The sequence below is a fragment of the Monodelphis domestica genome, chromosome 2, assembly GCF_027887165.1.
Source record: "Monodelphis domestica isolate mMonDom1 chromosome 2, mMonDom1.pri, whole genome shotgun sequence".
Classification (NCBI taxonomy): Eukaryota; Metazoa; Chordata; class Mammalia; order Didelphimorphia; family Didelphidae; genus Monodelphis; species Monodelphis domestica.
Window position 1 is genome coordinate 269,360,451 of NC_077228.1, and position 27,091 is coordinate 269,387,541.

At 43.5% G+C, this 27,091-nt stretch overlaps 1 protein-coding gene across 4 annotated transcripts in view; it reads right to left on the reverse strand.

Moving 5' to 3' along the window:
* Positions 1-14,978: 14,978 nt before the first annotated feature.
* Positions 14,979-27,091, reverse strand: part of COL11A2 (collagen type XI alpha 2 chain) — a 40,345-nt gene continuing 28,232 nt past the window's right edge. For all 4 annotated transcript variants that reach the window (XM_056817995.1, XM_056817996.1, XM_056817994.1 and 1 more), the window contains 27 exons: positions 26,956-27,045; positions 26,658-26,711; positions 26,244-26,351; positions 25,898-26,005; positions 25,619-25,672; positions 24,492-24,545; positions 24,118-24,225; positions 23,743-23,796; positions 23,397-23,450; positions 23,086-23,139; positions 22,825-22,878; positions 22,275-22,382; positions 21,907-21,960; positions 21,039-21,092; positions 20,794-20,847; positions 20,289-20,342; positions 19,922-20,029; positions 19,736-19,789; positions 19,494-19,547; positions 19,074-19,181; positions 18,786-18,839; positions 18,244-18,279; positions 17,862-17,915; positions 17,432-17,699; positions 16,916-17,028; positions 16,475-16,681; positions 14,979-16,270 (listed from right to left, as the gene is read on the reverse strand). In XM_056817995.1, coding sequence (XP_056673973.1) covers positions 16,130-16,270; positions 16,475-16,681; positions 16,916-17,028; positions 17,432-17,699; positions 17,862-17,915; positions 18,244-18,279; positions 18,786-18,839; positions 19,074-19,181; positions 19,494-19,547; positions 19,736-19,789; positions 19,922-20,029; positions 20,289-20,342; positions 20,794-20,847; positions 21,039-21,092; positions 21,907-21,960; positions 22,275-22,382; positions 22,825-22,878; positions 23,086-23,139; positions 23,397-23,450; positions 23,743-23,796; positions 24,118-24,225; positions 24,492-24,545; positions 25,619-25,672; positions 25,898-26,005; positions 26,244-26,351; positions 26,658-26,711; positions 26,956-27,045 — 2,313 coding nt within the window. In that variant the 3' untranslated portion in view covers positions 14,979-16,129. The remainder of the gene's footprint in view (positions 16,271-16,474; positions 16,682-16,915; positions 17,029-17,431; positions 17,700-17,861; positions 17,916-18,243; positions 18,280-18,785; positions 18,840-19,073; positions 19,182-19,493; positions 19,548-19,735; positions 19,790-19,921; positions 20,030-20,288; positions 20,343-20,793; positions 20,848-21,038; positions 21,093-21,906; positions 21,961-22,274; positions 22,383-22,824; positions 22,879-23,085; positions 23,140-23,396; positions 23,451-23,742; positions 23,797-24,117; positions 24,226-24,491; positions 24,546-25,618; positions 25,673-25,897; positions 26,006-26,243; positions 26,352-26,657; positions 26,712-26,955; positions 27,046-27,091) is intronic.

Below are 27,091 nucleotides of genomic sequence, written 5' to 3' on the forward strand. Positions count from 1 at the left end.
ATTCTCAGTAAATATCTCTTTGTAAAAGCTAACTTAAGGTAGGTAGATGTCACGGTGGATAAACTGCCAGCCCTGAAATCAGGAAGACTCATAAATCTGGCCTCTGGCATGTCCCAGCTGTGTGATCCTGGGCAAGTCGCTTACCCATATTTGCCTCAGTTTCTTCATCTATGAAATGAGCTGGAGAAGCAAATGACAAACCACTCCAGTATCTTTGCCAAGAAAACCTCAAATGGGGTCATGAAATGTTGGATAAAACTTAAAAATGACTAACCAAAGCTCATTATAGGATTAGTTAGGAGGTTCAGTGGACAGAGAGCCAGGTTCCAAAATTGGAGGTCCTGGGTTCATATCTGGCCTCAGACACTTTCTAGCTGTGTGATCAAGCCATTTAACATCAGTTGCGTAGCCCTTATTGATCTTCTGCCTTGAAACTGATACTTAGTACTGATTCTAAGATAGAAGATATAGATTTATAAAAGAAGGGTTAGACTTCTGGGTAAACATGGCTGCAATCTAGACACGACTCGCTTCCCTTCCCCGGCACCAAACAAAATAGACTACCTCAAAAGAGCATAAAAATCACCTTTGGAAGAATGGAGGGACTCTCCAGTACCCCACAGAAACGAAGGTACGTGGGGTTTGAACATTTCCACACTATAAGGAGGAGGAAAAGCTTGCACAAAAATGTGAACTGATCCCCCCCTCCCCCCCAAACCAGAGTAAGCTATCAGAGCGCTCACTGGGACAGCGAGTGAGTGAGGAGCATCTCTGTCGGGGGGGGGGGGTGCACCAGGGTCCTTGGGATCTAAAGACTGCAAGGAAACGACCTCTCAGGGAGGTTTCATGGGAGAATCCTGCGTGGAGCACTGGGGGCTGTGGAGCTGAACTCCAGGGTGGTTGTGCTGAGCACCTGGGCAGAGCTGAACACCTGGGCGGGCTGCGCTGATCACCTGGGTGGTTGGGCTGAACACAGGGGCTCCGTGCTCTAAGAAACCTCGGAGGCTGGGAAGAACTAGTCTGAGGCAACCTAAATTCACAGAAAACCCGCCCATATCACCCAGACCCCAGACCAAAAAAAGAAAGTAGAATAAAACCACCAAAGGGATGGCTCACATGTCCCAAAATCAAGCCTCCAAGAAGAAAGGGGAGGAAAAGTGACTATTGAAAACTTTTATGGAGGGAGTACCCTAGGAAAAGAAGAGAATGAGGATGAAATCCAAACAAAATCAGAACATGCCTCCCAAAATGGAAACTATCCACAAGCTCTGGAAGATCTCAAACTGGAGCTTACCCAAAAGATGGAAACCTTTTGGAAAAAAAATGGGAGAAAGAGAACAGCAGTCTGATACACAAGACTTCACAATTGGAGAAGGAGCTGGAAGCATCTAATAGAAGGGCAGACAAAGCTGAAAAGCAAAACCAGTCCCTAACAACCAGAATTAAGCAAATGGAAGACAGCGAGATTACAAAACAGCAAGAATCAATAAAGCAAAGCCAAAAAATTAATGAATTACAAGAAAACATGAAATATCTCACTGAAAAGGTCACAGCCTTGGAAAACAGAGGAAGAAGAGACAACCTCAGAATTATTGGTCTCCCCAAAAAACCAGAGATAAACAAAAACTTCGATGCTATTCTACAGGAGATTATAGAAGAAAATTGCCCACATGTTCTGGAGCAAGGGGGCAAAATAGAAATAGAAAGGGTCATAGAACACCCTCTATACTAAATCCCCAAAAGACAACCCCCAGGAATGTAATCGCCATATTCAAGAGCTTCCAAGAAAAGGAGAAAATTCTACAAGAAGCCAAGAAGAGGAGTTTCAGATATAGGGGGGCTCCCATAAGGATCACACAGGACTTAGCAGCTAACACACTAAGAGACTGCAAAGCATGGAACATGATATTTAGAAAGGCAAGAGAGCTGGGTCTCCAACCAAGAATCAACTACCCAGCAAAACTGACTATATACTTCCAGGAGAAAGTATGGGCATTCAACAAAATAGAAGATTTCCAAGCATTTGCTAAAAAAAGACCAGAATTTAGTGGAAAATTTGACATCCAATCACAGAAAGCAAGAGAAACATGAAAAGGTAAATATGAAAGAAAGGGAAAAGGAGATAAATCTTATCTTTTTCTTTAAGTCAAATTCTCTTCTATAAGGAAAACATTTATATCAAATTATATATATATTAATATGTGGGGAAAATGTATCGTGTAACTCTCAAAAATCGTATGCACCATAAGAGTAGTTAGAAGAACCATGCATAGGGAAAGATTGGGGCATCAAGAAGATTTGGTGAAATGGGGGGCAAAGAAAGAAAAAGGGAGGGGGGAATCGTCGATAATACTAACATTTACTTCAAGAAATAGGGGGGGTCTAAATAGAATAATCTTTCCCATACAAAGATATACATGGGAAGGGGAGGGGAAGAACTCTCATATGAGAAGGAGAGGAAGAGAGCGTGAAGTAGAATTACTTAAACCTTACTCTCAGTGAAATCAAATCTGAGAGGGAAGAACATCTAGATCCAGTGGGATCCTGAATTCTATCTTATCCAACAGGGCAAGAAAGAAAGGAAAATCAAGGAGGTGGAGGAGGGAGGGAGTATAAAAAGGGAGGGAAGGAGAGAGGGGAGGGGAAGGGAGCATAAAAAAGGAGGGGCTAGAAAGGGAAGCGTATCAAGAGAGGGGACTAGGGGGACTGACCTAAAGTAAATCACTGGTTCAAAAGGATATAGCTAAAGAAGAAAAGTCAGAACTAGTGTTACAAGGGAATCACTTTAAAAGACTGATATATATTAATTTAAGGTCGCCAAGGAATTCAGCTATGTAATTCCTAAATGAAAACTCAAGTTTGCAGTCAATCTTTTATGGAGTTTAATTACAATAGGAGGAAGAAAGGAATTAGAGAGAGAGAGAGAGAGAAAGGGAGAGAAAGGAATAGGGCTTAAATACCCCTTCTGTTTAGGCTGGGCCAAAAGGCCCAAGCCCTTAGATAGCTGGGGCAAAGAAAAGAGATCAGTCCCTATTACTCACGTGACCAAAATGGAGAAACAGTCTCAGGGGCCCCCACCTTCAGCTTCCTTCAGAGCAAGCTTCTCAGAGTACACTGCCACCACTCCGATCAACTCCTCAAACCCCCTGAGTCCTCAGACCCCCCTGATCTTTAAGGAAACCATCCAAGTTGCCTCCCCTCAGTTCTCACATCTACCAATCCTTGTCCATCAATTTCCCTGTGCCAATGGAGGCTCTAGCTTAACCCAGGACCGCCCAGAGGCTTTGCACATGTCTGTTGAAGGTCATATTTTCAAATGATTAAATCTTTGCTCCTTTGCTACAGCCCTTTCTAAATCCTGTTAACCTGAGTAGGGTAGAGATTGGAATAATTAAATTTTGATCTAGGCTGCAGCCCTTACTCAATCCTGTTAGGACTGAATAGGGTGGAGATTGATTCCAAGTATCTCCATTGTATCAATTCTAAAATCAATCATGACTCAAAGAAATTCCTGTTCTATGCTTAAGCATAGGTCAAAGTGCTTTCCATTGTTCAGCAAAAGGTTTCTGTCCTAAAGTAATTTTAAGAAGGGAAGAGAAGGAACCTCCCATGCCAATGGGGTTCCCATTCCAATAGACTATCAGTAAGAAATTTTCCAAGTATGAAATATCCCAATGGTGAAATTTCCAACTTTTATAAGTCTAAGGAATTTTGAGGTTTACACTAGGGGAAGATATCAAAATGCCAGGGAATCCACAAGTGACAATCATAACTTTGAATGTGAATGGGATGAACTCACCCATAAAATGTAGACAAATAGCAGATTGGATTAGAACCCAAAACCCTACCATTTGTTGTCTTCAAGAAACACATATGAGGTGGGTCAATACTCACAAGGTTAGAATTAAAGGATGGAGTAAGACCTTTTGGGCCTCAACTGATAGAAAGAAGGCAGGAGTTGCAATCATGATATCTGACAAAGCCAAAGCAAAAATAGACCTGATCAAAAGGGATAGGGAAGGTAAATATATTCTGTTAAAAGGGAGTATAGACAATGAGGAAATATCACTAATCAACATGTATGCACCAAATGGTATAGCATCCAAATTTTTAATGGAGAAACTAGGAGAATTGAAGGAGGAAATAGACAGTAAAACCATATTAGTGGGAGACTTGAACCAACCACTATCAAATTTAGATAAATCAAACCAAAAAATAAATAAGAAAGAGGCAAAAGAGGTGAATGAAATATTAGAAAAAATAGAGTTAATAGACATATGGAGAAAAATAAATAGGGACAAAAAGGAATACACCTTCTTCTCAGCACCACATGGCACATTCACAAAAATAGATCATACACTAGGTCACAGAAACATGGAACTCAAATGCAGGAAAGCAGAAATAATAAATGCAACCTTTTCAGATCATAAAGCAATAAAAATATTGATCGGAAAGGGTATATGGAGAGCCAAATCAAAAATTAATTGGAAATTAAATAATATGATACTCCAAAATTGGTTAGTTAGAGAAGAAATCATAGAAACAATTAATAATTTCATTGAGGAAAATGACAATGGTGAGACATCCTTTCAAACCTTATGGGATGCAGCCAAAGCAGTACTTAGAGGAAAATTCATATCCATGAGTGCATATATTAACAAATTAGGGAGGGCAGAGATCAAGGAATTGGAAATGCAAATCAAAAAACTTGAGAACGAACAAATTAAAAACCCCCAGAAGAAAACCAAACTAGAGATCCTAAAAATTAAGGGAGAAATTAATAAAATTGAAAGTGATAGAACTATTGAGCTAAAAAATAAGACTAGAAGCTGGTACTTTGAAAAAACAGACAAAATAGACAAAGTACTGGTCAATCTAATTAAAAAAAGGAAAGAAGAAAGGCAAAATAACAGCATCAAGGATGAAAAGGGGGACCTCACCTCCAATGAAGAGGAAATTAAGGCAATCATTAAAAACTACTTTGCCCAATTATATGGCAATAAATATACCAACCTAGGTGATATGGATGAATATCTACAAAAATATAAATTGCCTAGACTAACAGAAGAAATAGATTTCTTAAATAATCCCATATCAGAAACAAAAGTCCAACAGGCCATCAAAGAACTTCCTAAGAAAAAATCCCCAGGGCCTGATGGATTCACCAGCGAATTCTATCAAACATTCAAAGAACAATTAACCCCAATACTATACAAACTATTTGACATAATAAGCAAAGAGGGAGTTCTACCAAATTCCTTTTATGACACAAACATGGTACTAATTCCAAAGCTAGGCAGGCTAAAAACAGAGAAAGAAAATTATAGACCAATCTCCCTAATGAATATAGATGCAAAAATCTTAAATAGGATACTACCAAAAAGACTCCAGCAAGTGATCAAAAGAGTCATTCACCATGATCAAGTAGGATTTATACCAGGGATGCAGGGCTGGTTCAATATTAGGAAAACCATCCACATAATTGACCACATCAACAAGCAAACCAACAAGAACCACATGATTATCTCAATAGACGCAGAAAAAGCCTTTGATAAAATACAACACCCATTCCTATTAAAAACACTAGAAAGCATAGAATAGAAGGGTTGTTCCTAAAAATAATAAACAGTATATATCTAAAACCATCAACTAATATCATCTGCAATGGGGATAAACTAGATGCATTCCCAATAAGATCAGGAGTGAAGCAAGGATGCCCATTATCACCTCTATTATTTGACATTGTACTAGAAACACTAGCAGTAGCAATTAGAGAAGAAAAAGAAATTGAAGGCATTAAAATTGGCAATGAGGAGACCAAGTTATCACTCTTCGCTGATGACATGATGGTCTACTTAAAGAATCCTAGAGATTCAACCAAAAAGCTAATTGAAATAATCAACAACTTTAGCAAAGTTGCAGGATACAAAATAAACCCACATAAGTCATCAGCATTTCTATATATTTCCAACACAGCTCAGCAGCAAGAACTAGAAAGAGAAATCCCATTCAAAATTACCTTAGACAAAATAAAATACTTAGGAATCTATCTGCCAAGACAAACACAGGAACTTTATGAACACAACTACAAAACACTATCCACACAACTAAAACTAGGCTTGAACAATTGGAAAAACATTAAATGCTCATGGGTAGGACAAGCCAATATAATAAAAATGACCATCCTACCCAAACTCATCCATCTATTTAGTGCCATACCCATGGAACTTCCAAGAAAAATTTTTACTGATCTAGAAAAAACCATAACAAAGTTCATTTGGAAGAACAAAGGATCAAGGATATCCAGGGAAATAATGAAAAAAAATACAAAGGAAGGGGGCCTTGCAGTCCCAGATCTCAGACTATATTATAAAGCAGCGGTCATCAAAACAATTTGGTACTGGCTAAGAGACAGCAAGGAGGATCAGTGGAATAGACTCAGGGTAAGAGACCTCAGCAAGACAGTATATGACAAACCCAAAGATCCCAGCTTTTGGGACAAAAATCCACTATTTCATAAAAACTGCTGGGAAAATTGGAGGACAGTGTGGGAAAGATTAGGTTTAGATCAACACCTCACACCCTACACCAAGATAAATTCAAAATGGGTGAATGACTTGAACATAAAGAAGGAAACTATAAGAAAATTAGGCAAACACAGAATAGTATACATGTCAGACCTTTGGGAAGGGAGAGGCTTTAAAACCAAGCAAGACTTAGAAAGAGTCACAAAATGCAAAATAAATAATTTTGACTACATCAAATTAAAACGTTTTTATACAAACAAAACCAATGTAACTAAAATTAGAAGGGAAGCAACAAATTGGGAAACAATCTTCATAACAAAAACCTCTGACAAAGGTCTAATTACTCAAATCTATAAAGAACTAAATCAATTGTACAAAAAATCAAGCCATTCTCCAATTGAAAAATGGGCAAGGGACATGAATAGGCAATTTTCAGTTAAAGAAATCAAGACTATTAATAAGCACATGAAAAAGTGTTCTACATCTCTTATAATCAGAGAGATGCAAATCAAAATAACTCTGAGTTATCACCTCACACCTAGCAGATTGGCTAACATGACAGCAAAGGAAAGTAATGAATGCTGGAGGGGGTGTGGCAAAGTAGGGACATTAATGCATTGCTGGTGGAATTGTGAATTGATCCAACCATTCTGGAGGGCAATTTGGAACTATGCCCAAAGGGCGATAAAAGACTGTCCGCCCTTTGATCCAGCTATAGCACTACTGGGTTTGTACCCCAAAGAGATAATAAGGAAAAAGACATGTACAAGAATATTCATAACTGCGCTCTTTGTGGTGGCAAAAAATTGGAAAATGAGGGGATGCCCTTCAATTGGAGAATGGCTGAACAAATTGTGGTATATATTGGTGATGGAATACTATTGTGCTAAAAGGAATAATAAAGTGGAGGAATTCCATGGAGACTGGAACGACCTCCAGGAAGTGATGCAGAGTGAGAGGAGGAGAACCAGGAGAACATTGTAAACAGAGACTGACACGTTGTGGTACAATCGAAGGTAATGGACTTCTCCATTAGTGGCTTTACAATGTCCCTGAACAACCTGCAGGGATCTAAAAAACACTATCCACAAGCCTAAACTATGGGAGTAAAAACACCGAGGAAAAGCAACTGCTTGACTACAGGGGTGGAGGGGATATGACTGAAGAGAGACTCTAAATGAACACCCTAATGCAAATGCCAACAACATGGAAATGGGTTTGAACCAAGAACATATGTGATACCCAGTGGAATCGTGCATTGGCTATGGGAGAGGTGGTGGGAAAGGGGGGGGGGGGAGGAAAAGAAAATGATCTTTGTTTCCAATGAATAATGTTTGGAAATGACCAAATAAAATAATGTTTAAAGTGAAAAAAAAAAAGAAGGGTTAGTGGGCAGGAGAGAGGAGACTGAAAGCATTCACTTCTTAAATCTGCCTTTCTTCTTAAAAACCCTTGCTTTCAAATTCAATATAGTGATGAAAATAACACCTATGTCCCAAAATACTTTAGTTTCTCACCCAACGTTTCATAATCCTTAGCAATTTCTAGATTCCTCCGGCAGTATTACTTGTTCCCATGTGAATAGCCCAAGGTACATAGTAACTCTCCACGTGGAAGTTTAGGGGGTTCACTGTCAAAACTGGTAAGATTTTAGATAGTCACACATATTTCAAAACACTAGACTTTCAAATTCCATCTTAAATGTCCCGAGCTACATTAACTCTGCCAGCCCAACACTGAAAATTCTGCTGGGAATACTATACCAATCTTTCTCCTGTCAGACTGGTCACTCAGTCCCCATTATAGAATATCACTATCTTAGATATGAATTTCTTACCTATTTTATCTCCTCCCAAATCCTTATGGGATCTTGAGCATGTCACTTAACTGCTTTCTTATTCATCTGTAAAAGGAAGAGATTGGACTAGAAGGCCTGAATGTTTGTTTCCAATTTTAAATTTGTTATTTTCTATACATCTTGACACTTGTCATAGTTAAACATAATTTTATTAGATTAGGCCCAGTGTTCTTTGTTGTTCAATTGTGTCTGACTCTTTGGATTTTCTTGGCAAAGATACTGGAGTAGTTTGCCATTTCCTTCTCCATTTATTTTACAGATGAGGGATCTGAGGCAAACAGAAAGAACTTGATAAGAATGTTACTGTCCATCTCTAGAGAAGATGCTTATCTGCAGCCATAACAACTCATTTCTGATCTTCCCCACATCCACAAAGGTAGGAGGTTATGGGTTTTAAAGGTTCTCTTGGCTGTCACCAAGGTAAAAAGTGTCAATAATTCAACTTTAAGATAAATTTTCCATGACCAGTGTCTATAGCAAGTCTAAATACCTAAAGTCTTCTAATCGTAGTACTGTTTACGAAAATATTTGTGGAAAGATTTTGGGAACTCCTCTGGCATTTATTTCATTGGGGAGATATGTTTCTAATTAGGAGAGCAAAGCTTATGGTTAAAGTGAACTGATGGCTATAGAGGTTACATAAACTCCAGTTGATGGTTTTTTGATATTATTCTGCATTTTCTCTAATTTAATTATTTTGTTTTGCCTATGATGTTGAGGTTTAAGTGATTAAAACAACAGTTGGATCCAATTAAAAAAAAAAAGGCATTTCCAATGGGATAGGATGAAACCAATGATTGATAAGCAAGCTTACATAGAACCTAAGGGCAATAGAAAAAGGAAATGCTCAAGGCGATTGACAATCTACCTCAGATCACACCTCTTTCATATGTCTGTTGCATGAAGGATAGCTATCATATGTGGGAATATAGTAATAATTTCTAATTCTTGGGACAATCATTCTTTTTCCAGTGAGTTTCTCTCAAACTGTTTTTTTTTTCCCATTCACACCCAGCCTTTACATTATCACCTACCATAATGTGCCACTCACTACTACACTATACTAGAAAGGATTGCTTCCATGATCTTTTGCCATGCTGAATTTGCTAATCCTCAACCCTGGGAAACTCCATCATCTGATTTTTCTGCTGATGTTCCAGGGTTGTGGAATGTTGCTAAAGTCACAAAATCCAGCTGATTTCACCTTCAACAATTTATGGTAAAGAGAGAAACTGGAGTCAGGAAAACGTGGGTTCTAGTCTTACTTCTCACACTATGCAACTAAGGGCTAGTTACTTAAACCTCTCAGAGCCCAGGGAAAATCTATAAGGATATAAATTATAGACAAGTTATCAAAATGCATTGGTAAAGAGAGTTTTCACCCCAGAAGTTCTTCCACAAGGATGTCATATTTCACTTTTTCCATCTATTCATGAAAAAAAGTGATATCCTCATTCTGGTCTCAGCCCTTTATTTGTTCTTCAGATCCTATTCTCTCATATTTCTCTAGGATTTTGCTTCAGGAATTATTCCATGTATATCTCACAGGAATCTTACTTTCATGTGAATTTCATATGTCCTTTCCACTGCTCTCTTTTCATCCCCACCATTCCCCTAAAAAGGTTTATCAAGGAAGCTAGATGGCATGGTGGATAGAGCACCAGGCCTGGAGATAGGAGGTCCTGGGTTAAAATATGGACTCAGACACTTCCTAGCTTATGACACCAGGCAAGTCACTTAATTCCAATTGCCTTATATTTGCTGCTCTTCTACCTTAGAGTTCTTATTAGGACAGAAAGTAAGAATTTAGACAATATTAAGGTCACTAATGACTTTTCACTAATTTACAAATCCAAAGGCCATTTTGGCCTCCTTCACCTCTTGGCAATGCTTGATATTGTTGAGTAATCCTAACTACTAGACACTCATCATTCCCTGGACTTTAGAGATACTCTTGTTTCTGTATTGGTTATAATCACTTCTGTACTAACTCATTTTCTTGATAATTCCTTAAGGTAAATGTTCCCCCAAGGTTCTGTCCTTGGCCTCCTCTCTCTCTCTCTCTCTCTCTCTCTCTCTCTCTCTCTCTCTCTCTCTCTCTCTCTCTCTCTCTCTCTCTCTCTCTCCCCCCCCTCTCTCTCCCTCTCTGTTTCTCCCTCCCTCTCTCTCTCTCCTTCCTTCCCTCTCTCTCTCTGTCTCTCTTTCCCTCCCTTTCTCTCTCTCCTTCCCTTCCTCTTTCTCTCTGTCTCTCTTTCCCTCCCTTTCTCTCTCTCCTTCCCTTCCTCTTTCTATCTTTCCCTCCCTTTCTCTCTCTCCTTCTCTCTCCTCCTCTCTCTCCCCTTTCTCTTCCCCTCTCTCTCTCTCCTCTCCTTTGTCATTCTCATTCACTCACAAGACTTCAAATTTCACCTCTATTCAAGCAACTTCCAAATTTGTGTCTCCAGTCATGACCTCTCTTCCTAGCCCCAAATTCACATCCTCAACAACCAGTAGGCAACTTCACATGGACATACCACAGGCACCTCAAATTTAACATGTAAATGTATTGTTTCTCTTTGACTGAATGCCAGCTTCTTGAGGGAAGATTGTTTTTTTTTATCCTTAGAGCTTAGTACAATAACTAGTATTTAGTAGGTACTTAAGGGCAGATAGGCAGCACAGTTGGTAGAGCGCTGAGTCTGGAATCAGAAAGACTCATCTGCCTGAGTTCAAATGCAGACTCAGACACTTTTTTAGCTGTGTGACCCTGGGCAGGTCACTTAACTCCATTTACCTAAGTTTTCTCATCTGTAAAATTACTTGAAGAAGGAAATGGTAACACATTCTAGTCTCTTTAACAAGAAAATTCCAAATGGAACCACAAAGATTAGGACACAACTGAAGTGACTGAATAATAAAAGTAGGTACTTAATAAATGCTTGTAAATGAATATTCAAACCAAACCTATTTTGCCTTGTTAGACCTGCCTCCTTATTTTCCGGGCAATAACCATTCAGCTCATCTTTATTTGCCAAATCTTGATAGATTCTTCCTTCTCCCTTATCTTTTATATTCAAGATGCCACCAATTTCTAATCATTCCATATCCTTAACATCACTTTCATCCATTTCCTTTTCCCCACATTGTTGGCATCCACCTTCAGATCCTGGTTGCTACATGCAACCTGGTTGGACCATTGCAAATAGCCTCCTAATAGATATTACTGTCTCTATTCTCCTCTTTCAATCTGTCATTCATTCTTCTGCTGAATTAATCTTTCTTATTTATTGATCTGATCATGTCTGATCAAAATCTCAAATGACTTCCTGTTGTCTGACAAGTAAAGTTCAAACTTCTTGGCCTGGCATTTAGGACTTCTTACAACCCAGTACTGGCCTGTCTTTCCAGCCTTTTCATATTACTCTCTTCCACCTCCTCCCTACTCCATCAAAACTCCCGATCCTACAACTACTTACTCACCTTCATATCTTTCTTTACAACATTCTCTGTACCTGGAATGTCTTTTCTCCCTTTTTCCCTCTTTTCACCTGTTGACTTCCTAGGTTTTAAAAAACCCTTATCTTCCATCTCAGAATCAATACTGTGTTCCAAGGCACAGGTGTGGTAAGGGCTAGGCAATGGGGGTTAAGTGACTTGCCCAGGGTCACACAGCTAGGAAGTAATTGAGGCGGAATTTGAGCCCAGGACCTCCTGTCCCTGGGTCTGACTCTCAATCCACTTAGCCATCTAGCTTCTCCCCTAGATCTCTTTTAAAGCTTAACTCAAATGCTATGTGATCCTCCTTTGTCAAGTAATGACCTTCTCAGACCTCCCATAGAACTTTGTAACACTTCAGTGCTCATGTCAGATCCTATTTTGAATTTGTCATGTTATCAAGTCATACTATGCTCAAGGTGATTGAAATACAGGATATATACCAGACTTCAAGCTCAAGGAGGGATGGACCTGATCTTAGTCAGACTTAATCAAAATCTCTCCCAGGGATTAACACAGTGTTCTGCACTCATGGGGTATTGAACAAATGTTGATTGAAAGAATGATAGAATGAAGGTTTTTATAGCTACTGAGGGATTACTCCTTCCCATTCTCAGCTTGGCATCAATAGTCCCTGTTATCTTTGGCCCCAACATCCTTTATCTGTCTGTCTGCTTTCTATGGCTCCAGCTTCCTTTACCTGTCTTATCTGTGGCCCCAACATCCTTTACCTTCTTTCTGTGGCTCCAGCATCCTTTGCCTATCTGTTATCTGAAACAATTGTTCTCTCCCTCCTTCCCCCTTGAGTTCAGATTCTCTTCTTCCCATCACTCCTCAAGCACCAGGTAGTTTCTTTTGCCTGGCTCTCTTCCCTCCCTTTTCCTTAGTTTTGAGAGGATTCCCTTTTCCACATTTCTCTTCAGTTTCCTATTATTTTTTAGGATTGGGGAAATTCCCCCAAGTCCTCCACTGGTCTGATCTTTCTCTTTTTTTGGTTTGGAGGTCCTTTCTCATGGTTCTGAATCTTCCTTGCTTTTCCAAGTTTGAGACGTGCTTTCTCTACCAAACGTATAAAAAGCTGGTTTCCTGAGCACCAATTCCCCCTTACTAGCCCAGGGCCCTTGGTGGACTCTCTTGGAAATTAATTTCCACTCAACTAACCCACCCCACCCTCTCCCCAGAGGCTGTGCATTGGCTAGAAATAGAACGGCCAAAAAGCAAGGACGTGTTTCACTCATAAACTTGCCCCCCTCACTTCCTGCAGCTGGGATGCTATTAATATCCCTAGTCTTTGGAGAGGGAGAAGAGGGAAGAGAAGGGGTTGGAGAAATCGGAGGAGGGGTTAGAGATGGAGGAGGAGGGGTTAAAGGAGGAGGAAAAAGAGGAGAGGGCACAATGTCCTGATTGGTTAGCATCCGCCACACTATGATTGGCTGCTTGCCTCTGAGGCAGAAAACAGTTTGTCCAGTAAAGGATGCCAATAGAATTTAGAGTATCTTGTCCAGCTCTGGATTATATACTGCTTCTCACCATTCTGTTTACATCTGGTCTCTGTTACTCGGAGAGCTCCTAGAAAGCAGAGGCTGATTCTCCTCTCCTATTCCCTCCCAGTGCCCACTACCGTGCCAGATTCATAAACAGAGACTCAAAAATATTATTGCCTTGAAGGACCAAGATTCCCTGAGGTTGCTAGGTTGGGTCTCCTGATTCTGCCCCTTCTGCCCACCTCCTTAGGGCCCCAGCCTCTTTAAGAGAGGTATATATCAAAAAGCAGAGTCAGGGTCTCCTTTCACATTTCCTTTTTAGTTTTGGGGGGAGAACTGAAAGTTAAGAAGATGAAGAAGATGCTAGAAGGATCAGAGGAAGGAAGGAGGAGAAAGAACAGCAGGATTTCCATGTCTTGGAGGGGGCTAAGGGGGCTACATTCTAGAGAGAACAAGGCTACGACTTTCTCTAACCACTAGCCCATGCTGCCTGCACTAATAGTAGCTCATATTTCTACAGTGCTTTTAGGTTTATAAAGCACTTTCTCCAACCATGTGAGGTGGGAAATAAAAATCTCCATTTCATCAATAAGGAAACTGAGGCTTAGACAGAGGTTGACCACATGACTTTTCCTAGGGTTAGCATTAGGCCTCAGGGCTCCCCTGACCCCAAGTCCAGCATTCTTTCTACTACCCTGCGATGTAGAGCTCTCTAGGAGTTTTCTCCTTTCAATGTAATGTTAATAGAGATGGGGAAATATGAGGGTGCCCCGGAGGTGCCACTAAGAGAGAGAAGAGGGGCATTGGAAGGAGAGAAAAGGACTGTTACTGAAGAGACAAAGGCTTTACATTTTAACATAAAATAATTCGATCCTAGGATTTTGAGTTGGATGGGACCTTGGAGATGTCTATTCCAGCTTCCTCTTTTTACAAAGGAGGAAACTGAAGGAGGGCAGTCACTTACCAATGACAACACAACATGTATGAATAAACTGAGGGCCAGTAGTTTTACCCTCTTCTTATTGTGACATGGAGTGGTAGATTGTCTCTAGCACCAACTCTTAACATAAGTACAGCTTGGTTTCAAAAATCTGCTTCTGATACTACCTGTGCAGCCTTAAGCAAATAAACAACTTCCCTGAGCCTCAATTCTAAAATGAAGCAGTTAGATTAAATAGCCTGAGGACCCTTTCTGCTCAAGGTCCTTAATCCTAAATTGAAAGTAGAAACAGGGAGGGTTGGAGATGTGTAAGGGAAGGCCTTTCATAATGGAAAGAGAACTGGGCTTTGGGTCAGAAGATCTGAGTTCAAATTCAGATTCTGTCACTATCTTTGTAATCTTGAACAAGTTATTTTATGTCTCTGAGCATCAGTTCCCACATGTGTAATATTTGAGATTGAATTCAGACACTGTCCTGACTCACAGGGTTCTTGGGAAGACCAAAGAATGTTTGTGTGTGCTTGAGTGCTTTGTGACAGTAAAACCCTAGAGAAATGTAAGCTTGGCTGGGCCAAGAGGAATCCAGAGATGCTTGCGGTTGAGGTCAGGAAGGGCCACACCTTCCCGCAAACCGTCTGCCCACACATTAAAGACACAGACCACTAGACAGGACAGACTACTGGGCACTCCCAGAATGTCACTGTGTATGATATAATTTTCCATTTGTCAACAAGCTGTTTTGCCACAGTCCTTCGGGTTCATCTCTTGAATTAGACTGTAAGCTCCCAGAGGGCAGGATCTGTCTTCCATTTCTTCTCTCGATACCCTAGGGTGTCCTTGTGTTTGAACCAAGACCCTTACTTAGTCAGAAACCCCCAAACTACCACTGCCCCATCTTCCTTCTTTAGGGTTGCTAATATCCTGAGCCAGTGAAGGAGGGAGGGGTAGAGGAGGAAGCCATTGATTGGCTAGCACCAGTCTGAGGTCACTGTGATTGGCTGTTTGTTCCTGAGGCAGGAATCACAATTCTCTTGGTTTAAAGCTGCAATAAAATTTAGTCCCCAGTCCAGCCCTGGATTCCTAATCAATAATGTCCTCTTCCCCACAGCTGGGGGAGGGGGAAGAAACATTCATGGATGGTTATTAGATGCCAAGTTGCCTTACTAGGCCCAGGACTAGTATTGCACCCTACAAAGATTAACATTCATTAAAGGTTTGTTGAGGGAAGTAAGTATTTGGTGGTGAGGAGGAAAGAAACTGGCCTTGACTATGGGAGAGAGACTGAAAGCACGAGGGACACAAGGAGACAATATATTCCAACATCCACCTTGGCGCTACAGATGGGGTAGAGGAGGGAGAGATACCACCCTGTGTGGAGGTCTCTCTCCCCTCCCCCTACAGTCACAGAGGAGAGTGCTGAAGAATTAAGGGGTGGGGGCAATTAGCCCCATCTTCTGCGTCTGGTTTCTCTGTTGGAGCTTCTTTTTTCTTTTTAGTTTCCGCTTGTTAAATAATTAATATAATTAATTTAAAATATAAAATACACAGTGTTCGTTCTCTTCTCCTCTTCTCTTTGCTTGGGGATGATTTTAAATATAAGTCTTATTGCCAATGGGAAAGGGGGCTTCAAGGAGGGGCCTACAGGCCCCCCCATCCCCCATCACGTGAGAGGAATTGACTCCCCCCCAACTTCCTCCCTCCATGGGACCCCCATGGATAGAGGACACTTTCTGCCTTGCCTCAGGCCCCTGAGATGGTGAAGGGGGTCTCTCTTAGGCAATGGCTGAGTTGGCCATAGGGGATCCTGGCTTTTTGAAGGGTTGGGAGGGTTAAGTAGGCAGGGGTCCTAGCCCTGGAAACAGACGGGCCCCAGCATAACTCCACTCCGCCTAGGGGGGGCCCCCAAGTCTGAGAAGGAAGCATCCAACACGGGAAGCTGCTCCAGTAAGGGTGTCCGAACTTCAAGCACTGTTCGACCCTGATGTGTCTTGAGAAAGGTAGAAAAAGACAGAGATAAAAATAACGATGGGGCCCCTATTTTACAACCCCCGCCCCACAGGTGCAGGCTCCTTCCCTTCCTTCTTGGGCTAGCCCAGGAAGAAACACTACTCCCCCTCTCCCATTGACCTCCATCACCATGGACTCCTGGTTTCCAGATTAAAGCCCATCATTTCTTCCCCTCTCCCCACACCTGGCAGCCATCTTTGAATTCCTTGACATAGGGACTAGTCTCTGGGCTCAGTTCATCCTCGTTGGCTCCCCGGAGGCGGAGGGGCCCATCCCGGGCCCCTCCAGTGCACGGATAGGAGACATCCTGGTGAGCGGACACACTGAGCAGCCGCAAGAATGTGAGCTGGACCACGCCCACGGGGGAGCCCCCAGAGTCCACGTAGGAGAACTGGAAAGAAGCAGAGCGGAGCCGTCAGTATTGACTGGGGACTTGTTCGGGAGGATAAACAAACGGTTAGAGGCAGTGAGCGCAGCCGACTTGAGGCAGCAGAATGAGAACGAGCGGATCAGAAGAGAGGAAAAGATGGGGAGCCAGGAAAATAGAGAAAAAAGCCAGCTGGAGGGCTCAAGGGGAAAGAAAGTTTAGAGTTGGGGAGAGTGGCGTGGGGGGGGGAGGACTCACCTGTGTGACGTCATCCCTGGGGGACACACAGGTTTCTCCGCCTGCCGTGAAGTTACAGAAAACACGGAAAGCATCCCTGGCGCAGCCTTGGTTAGGGTCAACCCAGTATTCACCTAGTTTGGGGCAGGAGTTGGAAGGGTCAGGATCATCATCAACCCCCTGTCCACTGTCTTCCCCCTTCTGTTCCACATTCCCAGGCCCCCACTCCTACCTGTCTTCAAATTACACCCCCGCCCCCTATGCATAGACACTCCCCTATTGGAGGATTGCGGGTGTTGTCTCCCCCATTAGAATGCGAGAGCTGGGACTGGCCCCCCCTTGTATTCCCCCAGAGTTTAACACCACACACTGTCCACAGTAAATTCTCAATAGTTTTTCCTTTATGTGTTCGACTGTTCATTCACCTTCTGGTTCCCCATCTCCCGTCTAGTATCTGCCCTCCTCTACTTCCATATCAACCCTCTCCCCGCTGCCTCTCCCTCACCCCCTGTTTGTCTCCTCATGCTTCCCACTGACCATCAGGCAGCTCAGGATGACATAGTCTCAGGTCCTGACACGTTCGGGCTGGGCTCTCCTGGGTTCCTGCAGGGCGCCTCATTTGCTCAATCTCATCTCTGAGTGAATCCAAGGAACCAAATATCTCTTCCAGGCCACCATTGGCCCCAGGGGCTCCCCCAACCTCTGCCGCCTCATCCTCCTGCACCAGCTGGCTTGCATCGACTGAACGCCTGGATTTCTTGGGCATCTGGATGGGCAGTGGCTGGATCACCTCCCCAGGAGGGCCCTGAAAGATAGAAAATGTAATGAGAAGCAGGCAAAGATGGAGACTGAAACTTTGGATGAGAGAAATAATCGGCCAGACAGACAGGCAGAGAAAGTACCAAAGGCAGAAAGAAAAAATAAGACAAATGGAGAGAACACACACACACACACATCCTTCACTCACCGGATGTCCAGGTGGACCTTGGACACCTTTTTCTCCCTTGGGTCCAGCTTGACCCTGACATGGTGAAACAACAAAGGGATCAGATAGTCAGAGGATTCCAAAAAGTCACTCAAAGGAATGATACATGTCCGGGTTAAAGAGTGGTTGGGAGGGAGGGGTAAGAGGTCACAGATTATCAGGTGGTCAGAAGAGTCAGGGAGTTGGTGTCCTACCAAGCTTAAAGTATGGGGTATCAAGGTCCATCTCTAAGAGGTGTTGTTTATACCAGGGTTGGGAGTAAAATGTCTACTAATATGTCTAGAAAAAAATGTGCAGTCTCAGGGTGGTAGATGGGGTCAGAGGATATGGTTGGCTGGGGAGAAACAGGGGAAGGCTTACTCACCGTAGCTCCTTTAGCACCTTTGGGGCCAGCAGGTCCCTATAATGAGGGGACAAGGGAGACAAGTTATGTAAAAAGGAAAGATAGAGAGGGATGGGATAGGAATTAGGTAGCATAGGAATGATCACAGGGTCACATAGACTATATAGGGGCACTTTTGGGCGAGGGAAATTATGAGGGTTGTACTGGGGTACTTAGGAGAGTAGGAGGCAGCTAAGTGGCACAGTGGATAGAGCCCCAAGCCTGGAGTCCAGAGGATCTGGGTTCAAATCTTGCCTAGCTATGTGACCCTGGGCAAGTCACTTAATCCATTTGCTTTACCCTTGCCTTTCAATTTTAGAGTTGTTACTTAGAAGATAAGGATTAAAAAAAAAAAGAGGTGGTATTGGGAGTATTACAGAAATATGAAGAAATATTTTCAAGATTCTGTGGTTAACTAGAAATTGAAGATCACTAGGCTAAAGTGGACATTACTGAGATGTATGGGTGAGAAGAAGGGGAATACTGAGGGTTGTTTGAAGAAGTAATAGGGAAGAGTTACTTACAGGAAGACCAGGGGGACCTCCAGGGCCAATTGGGCCAGATGCTCCAGGAATACCCTAGAAGGAAAAAAAAAGTCCAGTTAACCCCATTTTGTCTACCACCTTCCTGAAGCCTCCTCCAAATCTGTTTACCCTACAGTGGAGACACCCCACTAATAACAAAGTCTTCCCTCCAAAGACTTTACATCTACCCCTTCCCTTCTTGCTTCTCCCAGCCCTCAAGCACATTTAAGGTCAATTCCCACAGGGCAATTAGGGAAAGGAAATCCTAGACCCCTGCCTCACACTCACCGTCTCCCCCTTCTGTCCATGTGCACCTTGGGGACCAGGGAGTCCTCGATCACCCTTTTCTCCCTGTTCTCCAGGAGGTCCAATCAGGCCAATGAGACCAGGGTGACCCTAGCGGGAGCAATGGCATAAGACAAATAGGGTAGGAATGGGAGGTGAGAGGACAAGATGGGACTGGAGGACAGGAACTATGACCATTAGACCCATTCCTTCCCTTGGTAGAAAAGGGGCTAAGTTTGAAGGATAGAGTCAGTGACCTTTACTCAAAAGAAATGTTGAAAGAGCATATGGAAGGGCAAGTGACCCCAAAACACTGAGGTGAGGGGATATTTTGTATCTTGTTGGAGGGTATGGCATTCCATGACCCAAATGAGGAGAGAATAAGTCCATCCAAAGATGAATGCCAATGTGTTTATCTCTTACCTTTTCTCCTTTGGCTCCAGGGTCACCCCTGAGGCCAGGAAGTCCAGGAGGTCCCTGTAAAGAGAAAGACGATCACTCCTTATGGCATAAAGGTCAGAAAGAAGTCCCATATTTCCCTACTCCCTAGATTCTCCTTCCTTTTTTCCATATCTGCAGGTCCCATTGTCCTCCACCCATAGAATCACCCCCTCCCCAAGGTTCTGCTCTCCCCCCACATACACCCTTCCCTCAGAGTCACTCACCACAGGACCTGGAGGCCCAGCTGGTCCCGTGGCTCCAGGTCGTCCTTGTTGTCCCTATAGAGGTGAGGGGGACAAAAGAGATCAGAGAAAGATGCCTTCCCATCAAACAACTGAACTCCCAGTTCCTTGGTTCCCATCCCCCATTTCCACAGGCACTATTAATCTCCTCAATCCCCTGTGATTTACCACTGAGCCTGGGATTCCCCTTAGACCATCAGGGCCTGGTTTTCCTGCTGCTCCAGCTGGACCCACTGGTCCTGTCTTGCCAGGAGCTCCAACAGCACCTTGCTCCCCCTGAAATACATAAAGGGGAATCAGAGAAGGCTGGGGCTATGTCAGAGGACAAGAAGAGGATAAACTTCCATCATTCATAAAAAAGAAAAAGTCGGCTGTAGAAATGGAGTTAGCCCTCTGAACCAAAGTACTTTAAGATATAAGATTAGAGGTGACACAAGGGATTTTCTGGGGGTAGTGGACTGGGTTTTGGAACAGGAAAGCCTTTATGGTGAGGTGAAGGGAATATTAGAGTCTTCCAAGAGTCATTCTCTCTTACCTTGGCTCCCTTTTCTCCTTGTCGACCCTCAGGGCCAGGTGTGCCTGCGGGACCCTAGAGGGATGGATGGGGTGAGAAAAAAAAGAAAAAAGGTTAGACAAAAGATAATGGACACTTCACCCACAGAGATTCCACAACCACCACAAGGAGAGAACCAGGGATAAGAACATCACTGACAGCCCCGTCTCAAACCCCAAACCTCTAGGGACCTGGATGTCCCTTTGATGGCATGGGGGAGCCAAGCGTCCAGACCCATTCTCTCATTTTTAGTTAGTATTTACAGAATCCTTAAAGTCTGCATGGTGCTTCAAGCATATTATCTCATTTGACCCTCAAAGCCACCCTGGGAGGTAGGTGCTATTATTCTTCATTCTGCAGATGAGCAAACAGGTTGAGAGAGCCCAAGTGATTTGCCCAGGACCACATGGCTAGTAGATACATGAGACAGGACTCTAATGATAGTCTTGCTGACTACAGGTCTAGCTCTAGCCACTGTGCCACTTACCCTCTTGCCAGGAGGTCCAGGGGGACCATTCTCTCCAGTAGGACCTGGAGATCCCTGGGGAAAGAAGGAAGAGATGAAGGCATCAAAGATGAAGGGATAATGGAAGGTTGGAAACTGAAGGATTAAGGAAAAGTTACACTAAAGTCCAGAGGTTGGGGGCATTGACAAATCTGGAGGCTGGGATTTAAAGAGTATGAAATTTTAAATGGTCAGTAATCAAAGGCTAGAGAAACACAATCACTCACAGGCTGTCCAGCTTCTCCATCCTCTCCTTGGTCACCTTTAGCTCCATCCTGACCCTGGAGAGATGGAAAGGTGGGAACCTTAGAAGAAGACCTCAATTGTTCCTAGTATTATACCCCTAAGTTTTTCTATCCTTCCAATTCTATTGCTCCCTTAATTAACCACCAATCGGTCAATCCAGTACTTAGAAGTGTTTGCTGTAGCAGAGGACAAACTGTGGGAGTAAAAACACCGAGGAAAGGCAACTGCTTGACTACAGGAGCCGAGGGGATATGAATAGGGATGTAGATACTAAATGAACATCCTAGTGCAAATACCAACAACATGGAAATGGGTTCGGATCAAGGACACATGTGATACCCAGTGGAATAGTGTGTTGGCTATGAGAGGGGAGGTGGGGGCGAGGAAAAGAAAATGATCTTTGTATCCAATGAATAATGTTTGAAATTGGCCAAATAAAAATAATGTTTAAAAGTAAAAGAAGAAGAAGGAGAAGGGGGGAGGAGGGGGGGAGGAGGAAGAAGAGAGGGGGGGAGGAGGAGAAGGAGAGGGGGGAGGAGGAGGAGGAGGAGGAGGAGGAGGAGGAGGAGGAGGAGGAGAGGGGTGAGGAGGAGGAGGAGGAGAGGGGGGAGGAGGAGGAGGAGAGGGGGGAGGAGGAGGAGAAGGAGGAGAGTGGGGAGGAGGAGGAGGAGAAGTGCTTGCTGTGCCAGGCATGATGCTTAGAAGTTAGGGAAGCAAATACTAAGAATGAAATAGTTGCTCATCACTATGACTATGAAAGCCTAAGAAATAATTCCAGCTCCCCAAATAATCCCTCTTCAAAATCCTTACCCCTCATTCCTATCCCTTTTTCCTAAGAGTGAAACTTACTCGAGGACCCCCTTCTCCAGGAGGGCCAGGGTCACCAGGAAAACCAACAGGGCCCTGAGGGCAAAGGAAAAGAAAGGAGCTCAGTGTCACAAGGCCCTGTATAGGCTCAACACCCACTCTGGAGCTGTCAAAGTCCCACACAGGTCACATACCACCCCTTGCCACCATTTCTGACACACTTACTCCAGTCATGTCACATATTCACCCCCATCCAGAGACAGAACATCCTCCCAGAATCCTTGACCTCCCTTCCCGTCTTGCAGTACCCCATCCCACACCTTGAGGTCTGGTAATTGTGGGTTCCCCTGACCCACATCCTTCCATCCTCATTCCATCAAACCTCTGGGTGGCCCTTACTCCATACTCACAGGGTTTCCTTTTGGGCCATCATCGCCTGTGGGACCCTTAGGTCCAGGTGGTCCAGCTTCCCCTGGTTGCCCTGACTCTCCTTTCTCTCCCCTTTCTCCTCTAGGGCCCTGGAAAGGGACAAAGGTGATGAAGAGACACAAGTGGAGGATGGGACTAATTGGGATTAATGGAAGGTCATAATCAAGGCAAAATAAAAGAGAACCCATGCTTTTAAACACCTTTGCTCTTTCCCCTACCCCAAACCTACCCCTTCCTGGAAGGAATAGAAGTGAAGGAAAAGGAGTTCAGAAAATAGAAAATTGATCCAGATAACAGACAACCCATGTGCCCAGTCCTCTTAATGGTCAGTCACCTGAGGGAAGAAGGTGGAAGGGGAAGGGCATCACACAGACCCAAACACCTTAGTTCCCCTGGAAAAAACTAATAATATGACAGAAAGAACCACTGATAGGAGGAAAGTAAGGGAAGCTATTGGATTTCAGTGCCTGGGGGTTGGGGTTAAGGTTTGGGGGAGGTGGGCATCAGCTGGGTGTTAGAGTTGTCACTCACCTTAACTCCAGGCTCCCCAGGAACCCCTGGAGATCCCGACTCTCCTGGTTCCCCCTAAAATGAAATCAGTGGTTAATTAAATATAGGCCCTCCCAATCTCACTTCCCCTTAGGCCTGTTCCCTCTCTGCCAGCCTCTTCACTCTTTCTCACACTATACTCCATCCACCCTTGCCCAACAACCAGAAAGAGGATTCCCCCATCTCCTTTTCTCTTTTTGATTTTCCCTTCCCAGCTTCCCAGTTCATTTTCCCTACAGTTACCTTTTCTCCAAGAGGACCCAGGTTTCCAACACCTCCTGGGGGACCTTGTGGACCCTAAAAGAGGGAGACGGTGATAAAGAGTTATTATCCAGAAAGGGGACAGTATAAAGAAGTGAAAGGAGACAGATGGGCTGAGACCTTTAAGGACACAGCAGAATATTAGGAGTTGGAGGGATTCCTCCATGGTGAGGATAAAGGGGCTGGAGGATATAACTCTTATTCCAAGGAGATTTCTCATCACTGAAGAGACCCAGGAGGATGAGCCAAATGACCCGAGAGGGACATCAAGGTGGGGGATAGGAAATACTTACATCTGCTCCATTAGGTCCAGCAGGGCCTCGAGGTCCTGGTGGGCCAGGTGGACCCTAGGAAGAAACAGAAACACATAAACAGAGGGAGAAAGAAAAGAGCGAAAGAGCTATACAGAGAATGAAATAAACAGGAAGAGATCAAAATGGAGAAAATCAGGTCTTTAAGAAAAAGAGTAAGGGGCCAAAGTGGAAATTGCCAGGGATCAATAGAAGTCATCTTTAGGAGCAAGGGAGACACAGCTGGTTCAGGACAGGAGTTATTGGAGAATAGAGAAAAAATACAGTAAGTCAGTGGTTAGAATTGGTTGGTCAGTAGAGAGGAAATGGGAGTGGGGGTCACACTCACCATGGGGCCCACATCTCCTGTCTCTCCTTTTTCACCTGAGGGACCTGGTAAACCCTGTGATTAGACAAACACACAGAGACTTGACAGGATGAAAAAAACTGGGGGCCCTTCTTAAAGAAAGGTCAAGGTGCCAACATTCCTTGGGTGCCATCCCCACTCCCTCCAAATAAAACATCTCCTCTCCTCAAACTCTTTCACCCACTGATAATTATAAGCTGCCTCTTACTTCTCTCTGGAGTCGTCCCCTCCATCCCCCCCATCTCATTCCTGCCTTCCATCTTGGAGTTGGATTGGAGGGAAGCATCTCTTCCTCATTCCTTACTAACCATATTTCTAACCTCTTACACAAACATCACACACATACATACAGCTCACCTGCAGGCCAATGGGTCCAGGAGGGCCATTAAATCCCCTTGTTCCCTCATCCCCTTTGGCTCCAAAATGTCCCTGGGGTCCCCGAGCACCGGGTTCTCCATCTACTCCCTAAACACAGAGAGAAGGGATTGTTGAATACACTCACATACACACATACACAAGGAACCACACTGGAAGGAAGAAAAGAGGTCCAAGATCCAGAAACTGAGGGGGTTTCCCAAACAAAATAGGGAGGTACTTCTGAAGAGGAACGAGTAAGTGACAGGAATTAGGGAAACATGTGCCAATAAGTATGACAGCCCACAATAGGGGAAACTTTTGGGGGGAAGGATTTGGACAGGATCAGGGGAAGTCAGTGGTATCTGGTCACTCACCGCTGCTCCAGGTTGACCCAGGGGACCCAGTGGTCCAGGGGGTCCAGGAGGGCCCTGGCAAGAGAAAGAAAAGTTTAATCAGAGATACCAGAAGGTATAAAGAGAAAAAGAGACAGGCAGAGCAGAAATGAGATCAGGAAAAGATCAAAAGAGGGGAATGGTTGATGTTGAAGGGGCTATGGAAAGACAGACACACTAATGTACTATTGATGGAGTTGTAAATGGATCCCACCATTCTGGAAAGCAATTTAGAATCATGCAAAGAAAGTGACTAACATGTCCCTTCCCTCTGACCCAAAGATTCTGCTGTTCACCGTATATACTCCAAGGATTGTCAGTGACTAAAGATAGGCCTTATAAAACCAATATATTTGTAGCAATAAAGAACTAGAAACAAAATAGATGCCCATAAATTAGAGGATTGCTTAAAAAAAAAAGTCATGGTGCAAGAATGTAATGAAATATGCTGTAAGAAATGATGAACACAGGGCAGCTATGTGGCTTAGTAGATAAGAGTACCTGACCTGGAGTTGAGAGGGCCTGGGTTCAAATCTAGCCTCAGACACTACTTAGCTATGGGACCCTGGGAAAGTCACTTAACCCCATTTGCCTAATCCTTGGCTTTCTGTCTTAAGAGTTGTTAGTAAAGCGGAAAGTATGGGTTTTGAACAGAAAATAACTTGATGAATAAAGAGAAGCATAGGAAGAATTATGTGAACTGATGCAAAGTAAAATGTAGAATTAGAAAAACACTGTATACCATGGCAAGAATGGAAGTGAAAAAGAACAATAAAACAACTGGAAATGAATATGTGAAATTATAATGGCCAAGCTCAATCCCCAGACAAGAGTTAGGAAAAGACATCTCCTCCCTACTTCTTATAGTGGGGAGGGGAAAACCATGAGTATAGAATTCTGCAAATAACATCAGATTTTTTTGATATGTTGGTTAAGTTTATGGGACTTTTTTTCTTCTTGTTTTTAAAAGTTCTTTATTATAAGAAATGGCTGAAAGAATGGAAGAGAAAAACACTGGGAAATGTAAGGAATGTAAAACAAAATTAACAATAAAAATGTACACTTGAAAAAGAAATGAAGAAGAGAAATTAGAGGTCACAGTTACTCACATGTTCACCCTTGTTTCCTTTGTTGCCCTTCTGTCCGGCATCACCAACCTCACCCTGGAAGAGGAAGATGTGTCAAATATAGGGGTGGGAGACATGAAGTAATGAAGTGGGAAATGAAAGACAATTAACACAGAAGGGTTAGAGGGCCACAGATGAGTTATTGATGTTATATATGTATATATATATATATATGAGATGAATTCTATATTGAATTCTTCCTCTTTTGGAAGAGCCTGAGAATGATAATGGGATAGAGAGTCAGGGTTTGGGGTGAATCACCTTGTCTCCATCTTCTCCAGCCACACCTGGGGGTCCAGCAGGACCAGGTAGCCCCACAGGCCCTTGGACACCATCTCTGCCAGTAGGGCCAATGGGACCTTTCTCACCCTGTGAGAAGAAGAAATAGAAAGGGAAAGTCAGACATCGGGGTGACACATTGACCTTCCTCTCACGAAACTTCCTCACCTCTACTATTACTCAAATCACAAGCATAGCTACCTCTATGTTCCTCCAAGTAATATATTTAGCTGCACCCCCATCCATTCCTTAGCTCACAAACCACCTTCAACACCTTCAACACAGAGACCTCACAAGCATCCCTATCTCATCTCCTACACATACTCACCGGAACACCTTTCTCCCCAGCAGCACCAGGAGGACCCTGAGGCCCTGGTCTTCCTGGGGGGCCAATGGGTCCCCCTGTACCTGCCACACCCCGCTCTCCAGGAGACCCCTAGAGGGAGAGAAGGGGTAAAATGTGGGCCAGCAAAAGGCATTACTGACCCAGAAGTTCCCTAAAGGAGACGATTCAGGACCTGACCTACCTATATTGCTCTTCCCTAAAAATTAGGGAAGACTCACCCAATTTCCTCCCACCCCAATCCAACAAGCCTCTGCTCCTCGACTCTGAAGAGTCTAAGAGTAGTCTATTTTCCCAACTTCTGGCTCTTTTTCCATATGGATTCAAAGTAAGGACTCAATGATCTTCTCAGGACTCCCCAAGCCCAAGTTCCTTCTCCTTCAAAGACCCCAAACTCACCGCAGGGCCAGGGGGGCCAGGTGGACCTTCATTTCCCTTCAGGCCACCACCTCCCTGTAGAAGGAAGAGATAAAGGTGAGGGAGACTAAGAATCAGAGAAAATGAAAATGGCTATCACAAAAACTGAGAGAGGTATCAGAGAATCAGGCAGGAGACTGTGGAAGGCCAGTAATCATGAAGGTAGAAGTAAAAAGGTCAAAGAAACAGGGAAATCAGAAATCAGGTTAGTCCTGAGGAGGGACTAAGGATGCTGGAGACATTTGCATTTGTGTATATTATATTTTGGGGTTACACTCACTCCAGTGCCTGGGAGGCCCCTTTCACCAGGGAAGCCTCTTAAACCAGCTGGTCCATCCTTTCCAGGAGCTCCAGGGGGGCCAGGGTCTCCCTAAATGCAGGAAATAGGAATGAATACAGTAAGAAATAGATAACAG